Source organism: Cervus canadensis, chromosome 4 (genome assembly GCF_019320065.1).
Source record: "Cervus canadensis isolate Bull #8, Minnesota chromosome 4, ASM1932006v1, whole genome shotgun sequence".
Classification (NCBI taxonomy): Eukaryota; Metazoa; Chordata; class Mammalia; order Artiodactyla; family Cervidae; genus Cervus; species Cervus canadensis.
Window position 1 is genome coordinate 87,714,143 of NC_057389.1, and position 13,061 is coordinate 87,727,203.

Consider the following 13,061-nt stretch of genomic DNA (forward strand, 5'->3'; position numbering starts at 1 on the left):
TGAGCGTCCCCAACGCCGTCAGAGGGGCCACACCCTCCACTACCTCCCCAGGGCTCCCGTTGTCTCCTGGGCCCCAAGGCAGGACACCAGTCACCTCTGATGGTGGCGCTGGCCCGGCTGTTGTTCCCGAGCCCAGCCTGCTTCTCTGGGTCTATCCCTGCCTGGGTCCTGTGGGCCCATCCTGGTTGGTGCCTTACCATGTTCCAAGAGGCTTCAGACATCTCCGAGCTGCCCTGACCTATCCTGGGCCCTGACCTATCCCAGGCCCTCACCTGTCCGGGGGTACCGGTAGGAGTCCGTCTTCCTTTCCTCCAGTGCAGGGGAGGGCACGTGGATGATCTCCACCTCAGACTCATCCACTTCCTCGTACAGGATCCGCAGTGTCTTGTAGCCTTCTGACCCTGGGAAGGAGCGCGGTACCTGCTGAGGGTGCCAGGCATTCCCCTGCTGTCCCCCACCCCTGCCCACACAGGACTCTGCCCCTCCACGGTGGGGCCCAGACACCCAAAGTTGCCAATGCCTCCACCTAGGATATCCAGTCTCCAAGCTGTGATGTCCAAGCTGCCCCATCTGTGGGACTTGGTCACACCCACCCAAGCAGACCAGCACTCAGGGCTGGGGCAAGAAAGGGTGACATGAACATTGTCACAAGAAGGAAGCGAGTAGCCAGGAGCTGCTGGCTTAGCAAGCGGCATGGGGGCTGCCAGTGCCAAGGTCAAGGGGACGGAGCCCACAGCCACTGCTTTCTCAGTTGCTGAGAAGGGTCCCCTCTGCATGTTATACCCTCGTCTAACTCGCTAGGGTGGACCAACAACATCCGTCAAATGTGGTTAAGCCCCACTTGGCCTGCAGATCTCCACATCTGCTCTGTAGGGTGCTGGTTACAGCAAGCAGAGTGAGTGCCCCTGGGCTCCTGCATATGGGGGGCTTTATCTGAGGGGTTCTGAGCTGCTGAGAATAGCAGAGTAAGAACGCTGATGTCATCAAGGCCAGTGGATAACAGCAGGGGTCAATCTGTGTCCCCAAGGGACTTATGCTATGTCTGGAGACATCTGTGGTTGTCATGAAAGCTCAGGAGACCACAGCCCCCCAGAGAGAAGAAGCCCACCTCCATGCCCACAGGGATAAGGGGAGGAGACCTCATTTTACAGACCATGAAGTTCAAGGGTGGGACAGTCACCGGCTGCTGGTAGGCAGAGTCATGAGCAGAGTGACCAGACCCGACCCTGACTTCTGACCTGGAGCCCTTCTCCCTGGTGGGCCTCAGGCACACCAGGTGTTGTGATGGTGAAAATCACCGACCAGATGGAGGAGTGTGGACAGTGTCCTCCCCAGAAACATGCCGATCCCCGCCAGGTCTCAGGAGTGCCAGCAGCCTACCCAACCCTGACAATTCAACCTCTACCTGGGTGCTGGCTAGAGTGTATGGCACTGGTTTCTCCCCACTGCACAATTTTCAGGCCGATCTTGTATTCATGGTTGGACCATAAAGCTTTCTTTACAAATCAACTTAAGGAAAAGGTGAGCTGATGTAAAGGTGGGAGTGGATGGCCGATGGGGTGGTGCACGGCTACGGCGGTAGACACCAATACCTGGTCCCCAGGATCCTGGGTTTTGTGGCCCCATGCCCACTGGCACTCAGGTCAGAGGGACTCTGGGCAGCGGAGGCCTGGGCCAGTTCTGCTTATGCTGTGGAGGGTCTGACACTACTCACAGGCCCCGGAAATGACTGTTCCCTCACTCAGAAGACAGACTGTGCTCTGCTGAACAAGGAAGAGGTGACACATCCTGGCCTTAGGCAGCGCAAAGAAACACAGATACAAAAGGGCCCACTGCTCCGGCTTCTTCCTAACTCGCTGACAAAACCCATCAAACTTCCAGGTGCATGTAGCTTCAATTCACCTCTCTTCCAGCTGGGAATTTCTCCAAGGCGGGATTTTCTCTTCTTTCCTCTTTTTATTTTAAATTAATTTATAGCTGTGATGGGTCTTTACTGCTACAAATGGGCTTTCTCAAGTTTCAGCTAGTGGGGCTACTCTCTAGACACTCAAGACATCCACAGGTAGAGGACCAATTCTCTGTGTTCTGATTACAACGGACTAAATGTGTGCATCCCCCCAGAATTCAAATGGCAGATCCTAGCTCCCCACTACTCAGTGTGATGTACTGGGAAGTAGGGCCTTCGGGACGTGATCCAGTCATGAGGGTGGAGCCCTCATGAAGGGGATCAGTACCCTTACAAAAAGGAGACCCCAGAAAACTCCCTGCCCCTTCAGCACGTGAGGATAGGGAGATAAGACGGCACCCGGGAGCCAGGGAAAGTCCTTCACCAGACAACAAATCTGCCTTGGTCGTGGACTCCCAGGCCCTGCAACAGTGAGAAATAAATATCCATTGTTTATAAGCTGCCTGGCTGTGGTATTCTGTAACAGCGGCCTGAGTGTCAACAGCAAGCTGGCCAAGGCTAATATTAAATGAAAAGCGTGAAGGGTAGATTAGCACGTATACTGTGCTTCTGTTAATAGAAAAGCATTTGTAGAAGTGTGTTTATTTACTTATTTTTTGCAGCACCTTGCAGCATGAAGGATCTTAGTTCCCCAGCCAGGGATCAAACCCGCAGCCCCCGCAGTGGAAGCACAGAGGCTCAACCCCCGGATCACAGGGAAGTCCCTTGCACAAGTGTGTTTAAACCAGAGGCGCTTACCCTCCCAGGAGGCTGTGGGGCACCACCAGTAGCCAGTGAAGCGGTCAAATTCCTCCTGGATGACAAAGGTGGCCACACCCGCAGACTTGGGGTCATCGAGGACACTGGACAAGCCTGGAGGGGACACAGCCAGGTGGGAGATGAGGGTCTGGTTCAGAGGAGGGCTGCTCTCCTGGCACTGCTGATGTTGGGGGCCATCCTGGGCGCCATGGGATATAGAGCAGTATCGCCACCCCACCCACTCCATGCCAGGAACATCCTTGCCCCGCTGTGACAGCTAACAACGTCTCAGCACATGGTCAGTGTCCCAGGCACCCCAGCTGAGCGGCTCAGGCTTATCGAGAGGGCACCAGGCCCTGGGGCAGGATGGTAGGCAGGAGCAGCCACAGCCCTCAGATTTCCACCGGCTTCTGCACAGGGGTGACATCACCCGGGGCAGGCAGGGGCCTGAGGCAAGCCCGGGTCTGGTGAGCTCTGGGCTGGAAGCGTGGAGGACAGAGGGGCAGGGCTACGAAGGCTGAGATGGGCAGCATCTAGCGGGCAGGCCAGGCCCCCATGGCCTGGGTGATTCACACAGAGGAAAGCCAGGCAGCAGGACTCTGTGGGATTACTGTGGGGGTGGGGTGGGGAGTTGTGGTGGCTGGGAGACCAGGCTCTGAGCAGGTGCTCGTGGTCTGGTGGGGGTGCATGGTGGGGCAAGGGTCTCCAGCAGAAGCTGGAATGGTGGCTGTGGGGACTGACCACAAGGGACAGCGGGTTCCCATCCGCCCCACCCTCCACACAGGGGCACAGGGAGGGGGCTGGTAGGTAGTGGTGGTGGTGTTCCATCGCCCCCGCGTCCCCCTCCCCACCGCCCGCCCGGCCTCACCCTTGTGGCAGAAGGTCAGCCTCCGCTCCTCGCCCGTCTCAATGTTGGCCACCCACAAGTCGCTGTTGTTGATAAAGGAGAAGAAGGCAGGGTCGGCAGGACAGATCTTAGGGTCCATCCGTGGCCCCGAACACTGGGTCTTGATCTCCAGGGGCTTCATGGGGGACACCTGCAGACAGAGAGGCCTGGCTCAGTGGGGCAGGAGGCCCCAGCCATTCCCCCGCCCTCCCCACCAGCAAGTGCGGCTCACCATGAAGCCATTCCTGCCGCCGTCCCCCCCAACGCCCTCCCCACCAGCGAGCACGGCTCACCATGAAGCCATTCCTGCCGCCGTCCCCCCCAACGCCCTCCCCACCAGCGAGCATGGCTCACCACGAAGCCATTCCTGCCGCCGTCCCCCCAACGCCCTCCCCACAAGCGAGCACGGCTCACCATGAAGCCATTCTTGCCGCCATCCCGGCAGTGGAAGAGGCTATTGCTGGCCTGGAAAAGGAAGAGGCCGCTCTCGCTGTGGAAGTCGTAGGAGGTGATGCCGAAGACGCCCAGGCGTTTCCGCTCCCGCAGCAGTTCCTCCTCCCGGGAGTAGACCCCGTGGTGCGGCGTGGCCTGAGGACACAAGGGGGACATCAGTGTCAGCAGCCGAGGCCCCGGCCCCCTTTCCCCACCAACTCTCTCCCAGACAGATAGGGCCTGGCCCCCAACCAGTGCCACCCTACAGACCCCCACCCTCTGTCCTGGATCACAGCCCCTTCCTGTGAGAACATTTGAGCTAGTTCCACCCACCACCACATGTTCCCACTCTGTGCAGGGGAAGGGACGGGCAGATTCAGGACCACCCAGATGCCTGACCTGGGGTGGGAGGGCAGCAGGCAGGTGAGCAGGTGCTCTATGGGGGACACCATGCAGCTGCCCCATGGAGAATTCTGAACACCACATGGGAATTCAGAGAAACATTAAAAGGAAGAAACACATTTTTATTTTTTAAATTTCTTTTTCTCTGGCCATGCTGCGAGGTGTGCAGGATCTTAGTCCCCCAACTAGATATCGACCCTTTGCCCCCTGCAGTGGAAGCGTGGAGTCCTAACCACTAGACCGCAGAAGGGAGATCCCAGAAATGTGTTTTTAAAGAGCAGAATCCAAAGCAAAATGAACACACACACACCCCCTCCCCCGCTGCAAGGAAAGCCATGCAAATAGGAGTTGGTGAGCCTGGCAACTTCTGTCCAGGACAGGCAACAAGCAAAGGGAAGAGGGCTGCATGGGTCCTCTCCCTGGAGTACTGTCATATATTTATGATCCAAAAGCAGTCAATGTCAACCAGTACAAACGGCACTCTCCCTGCTCACCAGCCACATCCTCTTTGGAAGCGAGGTGACTTGGACCACATGGGTCATTAGCTAAACGTCTATAAAAGGGCCTCAAGCCCAAGTTATTCTCACGCTTTTGATGAGGCTTTTAAAGGGAGAGGTGCTTCCAGCCGGCACTGTCATCACAAGCCTGCGCTGCAGTTCGGGCGCCCCGGGGGAAGGGGAGGGCGGGCGTAGGGTAGGTGTCCAGGGCCGGGCACTCCTCCTGGCGGGGAAGGCTGGGACCCCTCAGAGGCCAAGTGCACCTGCCCGCCTCAGCCAGGGGGAGGGCCCGACTCAATCACGGGGCTCACCTGGAAGTGATCCAGCATCTGCTTCCACGACAGGAGCAGCAGCGCCTCCTTGCGGACCTTCCTGGGGATCTCGGAGTAGAGGAGGGAGTTCTCTCGGCTGCCATAAGGCATCCCTTGTGGGGGAAAGAAAAGCAGAGTGGCTGCCCTTGCCAACTCTAGCCTAGCCCAGCGCTAGAGGAGAGCCTCAGGTGGGACAGGCCTAGGACCCAGACTCCCCACAGCTCCTGGGGACTGGGCCTGGCTAGCTCCTCCTGCTTCTCCAGCCCCTTGGCCGCACATCCCTCCCCAGAGAATCCATAGATAGAATTTACACTGGCCAGCAGGAGCAGCAGGCTCCTCCACCTGAAATGTTAGAGCCAAATATGTCAGCCTCGGTTACTGAACAAAAAGCACCCAAGAGGACAAAAAATGGGGGGTCAGTGATCCCCGACTCCTCACAGGTTGGGCTCAGGTCGTGTATCCTGTTATACTATGGACCCTTGCAAAGGCCAGGAATTAGTCTTGGATCAGAGGAAGGGCAAAGCTCCAGAATGACAGGGAGAAGTGTATTCAGGCCCAGCCCCTCCCCCTCTGCAGTGCTGACTCCAGGTCAGTCAGCTTCTGCAGGGCCATCCTGGGCACAGGAGGGTGTGAAGCAGCCTCCCTGGCCCTACCTGCTGGATGCCAAGAGCCCCATCAGTGTGACAACCACAAGATGTCCCCAGACATGACTGAGCATCATCTCCTGGGGCAGGAGCACCTGACTGGGAGCCGCTGATCTGTAGAGCAGAGTGGCTGCCTGGGGAGAGCTCCATGTGGGTGAGTGAGGAAAGAAATACATAGTGCTCAGCACAGACAGCAGCCAATATGGCAAGGACACATCTTCCAACCTGGTGTCTTTGCCTTGATGGACAATGGCGTGATGGCTGTTAAGAATGTTAGCAGTGGGAACAAGACGGTTCTCTCGGGGAGTGTGGGGGTCCCAGCTCTCCAGGTACCAAGATGGGGGACTGGGGCAGGGCTCCCTGGAAGCAGGTTGTGGCCCAGGAATGCACCATGACCAACAGCAGATCACACAGAGTGGGCACCTCTCTTTGACCCCTTTCAATCCCAAACTCCTCCAGGAGGAAGACTGGGTTTGGTACTGGTCTCCTGTCCTCATACGCACCCTCACTTCTAAGACTGGAGGCTGAGGGCCCCAAGTTTGATGCCTCTAGAGCTAAACAGAGCTTCACAAGTAATACCCGTCCCACTGCAGTAACTCTTACAGGTAGCTTCTCAACACAGCAAGCGACTTGCATTTTCAACTCGTGACAGTCTGTTCATGAAATATAGTTGGAAAAGAAGTGAAAATGCAAAGCTAACTTGGATGTACAAGTGAGGAAGTGTTCACAATTCAACATCTAAGGACTTTAAGCCAGGGGTCCCTAGTCCCGTTTGGAACCAGGCCTCACATCAGGAGGGGAGCGCTAGTGAGCAAAACCTCATCTGTGTTTACAGTCGCTCCTTTTTGCTTGTGTTACCACCTAGGCCCTGCCCCCTGTCAGATGAGCGGCATTACTGTCAGGAGCAAATCCTACTGTGAACTGCACACGAGAAGAACCCAGGTTACAAGCTCCTCATGAGAATCTTCCTGAAACCATCCCACCTCCAGTCGGCGGAAAAACTGTCTTCCATGAAACTGGTCCCTGGTGCCAAAAACATTGGGGACCGCTGCTCTAAGCTGCTGCAGTTAGACTCACTCCCAGCTAGAGGCATGGACTTGACCCGCCCACCCGGGCCACCCATGGGGCCATCTTCCTTCCCAAGTTCACAAGACAAGTGGGGATGGGAATCATGTGGTGGGTGACTCCTTTCTTCTAAAATGTCCAGAACAGGCAAGTCCAGAGACAGGAAGCAAGTCAGTGGTTGCCGGGGCTGGGGGCTGGGATGGGGAGTGACCACTCACGGGGATGGGGATTGCCTTGGGTGATGGAATGTTCTGGAACTAGACAGTGAGGATGGTTGCACAATCCTGTGACTGTACCCAAAATCACCATGCCGTCTGCCTTTAAGAGAAGGGATTTGATGGGACGTGAATTACTTCTCAATTAAACAACAAACAAGGTCCAGTGTGGGGGCCAGAGTGGACAGCTGGGAGGGGGTAGGTGGCCATTCTCAACCAAGCGCCGTGGACTCTGAACAGCCCTGGTCCACAGACTCTCTGGGAGCCGAAGCCTTCCAGACAGGAAGTTGGTGGTGCAGTCCTACCAAAGAACACCAGAGACACCTCCCCTCCCCACTGACTAATAAGCACGGACATGAAAAGGGACACGCGCTCTGGCACATTCCCTGAGGCAGCTGCCAGGCCCTGGTGCTGATGGGGATCTGTGTGCACAGTGAGGGTCTGGGACGGCTGAGCATGGCCCCTGACTTCTGCTGTCGCTTCTTGTACTGGCTCCACCATCTCAGTGCCCCATCCCAGAGCCCCCCCAGCATGTCAGGTGGCCCAGGACCTGGACCCAGAACACGAGAGATCTCCCTTACGCCTGAAGGGACTCCCAGTGCCATCTGGGCCCCGCGCCCTCCTCCACTGGACATGCGACACCCATTTGCAGCAGGGAAGAGCCGACCCACTAGGAGCAGTGGAGCCCTGGAACCGGAGCCCGTCTTCTGGGACAGCAGCAGGCACATTCCCTTCTCTGCTCTGTCCCACATGCATTGGGCTCCAAGAGAGACTTCCCAAAGGGGTGTGATGGGGCCTGCCAGGGAGGTAGGGGTCCCGGAGGAACAGGGGGACAGGCCACATGCTCAGGGCACCCGAGCAGGCTGGCCATCAACCTGGGAGGTCCTTTCTGTTCAATCCATAAAAGTGTCTCACTACCAGCACTCCCCCAGCACTGAGCTATAAATGCATGGGGGCCTGGGGGAGACCTGATCCAGGAACCTGGACGTGATGTGAGGTCAAGGGCACCCCAGGGTGCTGAGTGATACAGACTGGATCAGCTCAAGGGTGATCTAGCCCAAGAGAAGCAGGATGTCTCTAGGCTGTTCTAGGCACGTTTCGGGGTCTCAGTGGCTCTACAGCCCTTGTCTGGAGCTGGCCCAGACCTCTGGGGTGGGCTCTCAGAACCTTCTGCAGACCCCAGGCCCAGACCCACGCACAGGCCAAGGCTGACCAAAGGAGCGGACATCTGACCTACATCAAGCCCGTCATATTCAGAGAAAGGTGGTCCATTTCTGCTGGTGGCCGGAACCAGACGTGTGATCCTGGGAGCGTGGCAGCAGAAGGCAGGTGGGAAGTGAGGGTAGAGCCGCAGAGAGAAACACATGAAGCGGATGCCTGGACTCCATTTAGCTCAGGCTTTTCAGTGTCGGGAGGCACGGGGCGGGCTGGAAGAGGTCCCTGACGCACCTACATCTTTACTATGAGGCTCAGAGTAACTCAGAGCGTTTCTGCTCTTTCAGCAGCTCTGTGGTTGGCTTAATGATGGCTCCCAAAGACGCCCAGATCCTAACTCCAGGAGCTGGTGAGCATGGTACCTGCCTGGCAAGAGGGCCTTTACCATTAGGATTATAGTAAAGAGCTGGGGAGATCAGGCAGGATTATGCAGGGGGCCCTAATGAGCCTGATAAGAGGGAGGCAGGGAGATTTCAGACACACAGGAGAGGAGAAGGTAATGTGACCAGGGAGGCAAAAACTGCAGCAATGCAGCCACAAGCCGAGGAATACCGACGGCTGCCAAGAGCCGGAAGCGGCAAAGAACACATCCCCCAACCTCTTGAGCCTCAGGAAGATGACCAGCCCTGCAGACACCCGGCTCTTGGCCGAGAAACTGTTTTCAGACTTCTGGCCTCCAGCACTGAGACAAAATACACTTCTGTCATTTTAAACCACCAGGTCAGTGGTCACAGCTGTCCTGGGACACTCTTACAAGTACCTTGACCTGGGAGGGCAACTTGAACTTGAGCGAGCGAGGGACCCAAGTGAGACTGCATGCAGGACAGGGGAGGGACTGGGGAACACAGAACCACAGGAAAAAGAAAGAGAGGCTGTGGCTTGCCACAGTCACAGAGTCTGGGCCACATTCAGTCCTCTCTCTTTCCTCTCCCCGGGGTAAATGAAACCTGAAGCCCGCCCTAATCTCTCCTAGGCTAGAGCTGGCAAACTTTTTTCCACAGGGGCCAGAAACAGTAAGTATTTTTGGCTGTGCAGCCCACATAACCTCTGTCCCAGTTACGCCTGAAAGCCGCCCGATATGGTCTGTACACCCACGGGTGTGGCCGCACACCAGCACAACTGGATTTCTAAAAACAGCTGGCTGCCGCGCACGGACCCTTCTAGACCACTCCTCTCTCTGACTCCGCCTGCCCAACTGCCATCTGGTCTCCACGCGGGCCTCCGCAGGGAGGGAGGGCATCCGCAGCCCCTGAACTCACTGTCACGGGCCTCGGCGTGAGGGCAGCACGGGGTGGGGGATGACCTTCACTTGTACGTTCGCTCCATCACTCACTCCAATACTGACTGAGGGCTGACCGGGGTCAGGCTGAAGGTATGTGGAGGGTGACCCGGCCCCAGAGGTTCAGAGCTGGGGTTAAAAACCTGCCTCGGAGCAACAATCGCGGGTCAGGCTGTGTCCAAACGAACATGACTGGCGCCATTCCTTCTTGGCCTGGAAGACCCTCAGGCAATATTCATTTGTTCAGCAGGTATCTGTCATCCACCTCCGAGGAGCCAGGCTGGGGCCCGGCTGTCGAGGCCACAGGTGTGTGTGAGGCCACACCGTGCCCCAAAGGCCAGCGGGGAACACAAGCGCAGAAGTAACTGCTGATGACGTAGGAAGCCCTGCATCGAGGCACACCCCAGGGGGCGGAAGTGAGCAGCAACTGACGTGCTTATCCGGGAATCCAGGGCTGGGGGAGCAAACCCCCAACCACCCGCCCATGGTGATGCAATTTTGCCACCTCTCTGTGAGCCTCAAGGTCCTTCTCAACACACCACGAGCCGGCAGCCTCCACGGGAGTGACCTTCCGCTTCCACTGTGGGGAGTCACGTTGCTCACCAGCCACCCCGGCCCAGCCCAGGCCGCTGGGAAGTGACTCAGGGGGCAGGCCTAGCTGACAGGCACTGGAAACAATCTCAGGGCCTTGTGCCCACCTACCAGGCCCAAACCTGGAGCTGCTACTACATGGATGGGGCAGGACTGCCCTCTGTGCTGGCCACCACACAGCTGAGGCCCTGGGGGACCCTTGCCCCAGGCTGTCACTGTTCATAGCCGTCACCTGTGGGTGGGACCACATCACTGGTAGAACAGCTTGCCCCAGGCTCAGCCCTCTGTCTGGACCTTCTGACTCACTGATCTCTGGGGATGAGAGGACGTCTTAACAGCTGGCCCGGAAACGTGTCGTGGGGGCGGGGAGCCCAGGGGCCTTACCCAGGTAGTAGAGGCGGTGGGAGTGGGGGCCTGACTCGTCAGTCTTCTGCACAAACTGGAAGTCGTGAGGCGCCTTGTTGACCACGAGGCCCGAGTTCTTGCGGCTACCGTGGATGATGCTGCGGAGCCCCTCCCACGAGTGCTTCTGCACCTGGAAGCGGGACGCTGGGTCCTCCGTCTCCGCCGCGTCGCCCCGCTCAGACGTCGGCGACCCGGTGGCCATCCTCTCCGCCCCCTGGGAATTCAGCGAGAAGCTACAAGGAGGGTGGGAGAGGGAGGGAAGGACAGGCGGGAAGACGATGAGAAGCAGGGTGGCACCCAAGTTCCGCTCACAAGCCGCCCCCTACCCCCAACTCCCCTGGTCAGGTCCCACCTCTGGGCACCCTGCCTCACCCCCTGAGGATGCCTCAAATTCCTCCACTTCTTTCAAGCCAGGAACCCGCAGACCCCCACCACCAGCACCTCCTGGCTGAAACACTGACACTGTCTCCCAGCTCAACCTCGCACATGTTGCAAATCTGATCCTGCGACTTAAAACCCTTCCTTGGTTTCCCACACTTAGCTGGGGTAAAACCAAGCACTCACATGGCCTTTGCTGGCTTTTGCCTTCTGACCTCTGCCAGGCCTTCAAACCTCACCCACCTTCATTAATCTAGGCCTTCTCTCAGCTTCAAAAACAAGCCAGGCTCCTTCCCACCCCAGAGCCTTTGTCTGTGCTGGCCTTCTGCCTGGAACACCTCTGCCCCACTCCATACTGGACTAGCTTCTAATCAGATCTCAGTGTAACTGTCTGTCAGGGCTGTGGATGGCCATCTGGACCAAAACTGTCCATCTATCTTTCACTTGCCCCCTGGCTGCTCCACCCTCAGAGTGTTTCATCATGGTGACTGTTCACGGATCTCCTGCTTGTTCCTGCCCAGGACCACCCCCCGCCCCCAACACTGTGTCTGTCCTGGCCACGGCAGTGTCCCTGGAACCTCACACAGCCCCTGGCGCACAGGAGGAGTTCCTTGGAGAGCCACAGCGTGATGATCTCCGCCGGGAAACACTCTCTCATTCCCCAAGAACTGAGAATAAGGGGCAGGTGGGCAAATCTCATGGCCCATGCCATCAGCTCACCAGCCAGCAGGGGAAGCTGTCCCGTCTCACCGGAGGGGCTCAGAGAGCCAGGCAGACATCTGCTGGTCATCAGAGAGCCTCAGGTGAGAGGATGGACAGGCACCCCCTTCCCCAGAGGCCACTCCACTCTCTCCGCCCACTCCAGGAAAGGTTGCTGCTGTGTAATACCCTCCCCACCCCCCGCACTAGGGCTTCTTGACTGAACTAGACTGGCCAGGCAAATATTTATTTTATGGAAATCTAAACACAGCCTTGGTGACCTGATTATAGAAGAGCCAGGGTCGTCTGGTGAGGCCAGCCAACATGGGCAGGCCAGCTTGGATTTCCTGTGAGGGTACCAAAGAGCCAAAGGTCTTGCTTAGACTCCTGGATACCTCATCCTGTGGGATCAGTGCCTCTGTGGGCACACGTACATGTTCCCTTTTAGGAGGAACTGGCTTTCAAGAAGTCGTGGACAGAGCTAGGGCTCCACCTTCACGTGGGGGCCTTAAGACTTCCAGAAGGCTTTGCCCCTTACTAGTACAAGATCCCTGCCCGCTGTGAGAGGCGACAGGAGAAAGAGACACGGGGAGGCACCCATGGCTGCTGACCACCCACTGTAGGCTGATCTTAAGACTCCTCTTTCCAACTGGGCCCCTGCTTGGTCCTTTCTGACCCAGCTGAGCTGGGGGAGGGGCAACAAACTGACATGGCCTGCCACCCCAAACACTTCAGCTGCCCCCACGCTGGCTCTGAAGACATGGACCACAGACCATCAGAGCCTTTGGGGCCCTCGGGTCAAATAAAGCAAACCCTGGCAGGATGGCACCCTTGCTGAGGGGCACCCATGGCCTGTCCTGGCCTGCCACAGAGCTGCGGTTCACCTCGAGGGCAGCAGGGGCCACAGGCAGGGCTGGGAAGGGGCCGGGCCAGGACCAGCTGGGCGCTACAGAGCCCACGCGGCCCCGGCACTGTTGGCAACAAGCTCAGAAAACCAAGTCAGGGCAAGTCCCCTAACCACCAAGCCCCGCCCCCACCCCCCCACCACGCTGCCACCACAATTCCAGCTGCGATCACAGCAGAAAAACAAACTGGCCTCGGGTGCTCCCATGGGGAACCCCAGAGGCAGAAAGTAAGCCTGGCAAAAACCCTCATGGAATCTCATGGCTTATGTCCACAGCAAAGGAAAATAAAAATGATCTTGCCTCCGATCAGTGCAGAGAGCCCAGGAAGCAAAAACACGATCCAGGAGATGAGAAACGAAATGAAACATTGGGAGGACCTTCTAGGAACCTTCTAGACGTGGCTGGGCAGCCCAAGCTCGCAGGCAGGCCAACA

General features: G+C 57.6%; 1 protein-coding gene across 3 annotated transcripts in view; it reads right to left on the reverse strand.

Annotated features, from left to right (window-relative positions):
- Positions 1–13,061, reverse strand: part of DPP9 (dipeptidyl peptidase 9) — a 38,597-nt gene that overhangs the window by 19,469 nt on the left and 6,067 nt on the right. For all 3 annotated transcript variants that reach the window (XM_043466263.1, XM_043466264.1, XM_043466265.1), the window contains exons 4-9: positions 10,626–10,879; positions 5,233–5,345; positions 4,005–4,178; positions 3,573–3,741; positions 2,705–2,818; positions 273–401 (exon numbers count right to left, since the gene is read on the reverse strand). In XM_043466263.1, the coding sequence (XP_043322198.1) occupies positions 273–401; positions 2,705–2,818; positions 3,573–3,741; positions 4,005–4,178; positions 5,233–5,345; positions 10,626–10,879 (953 nt within the window). The remainder of the gene's footprint in view (positions 1–272; positions 402–2,704; positions 2,819–3,572; positions 3,742–4,004; positions 4,179–5,232; positions 5,346–10,625; positions 10,880–13,061) is intronic.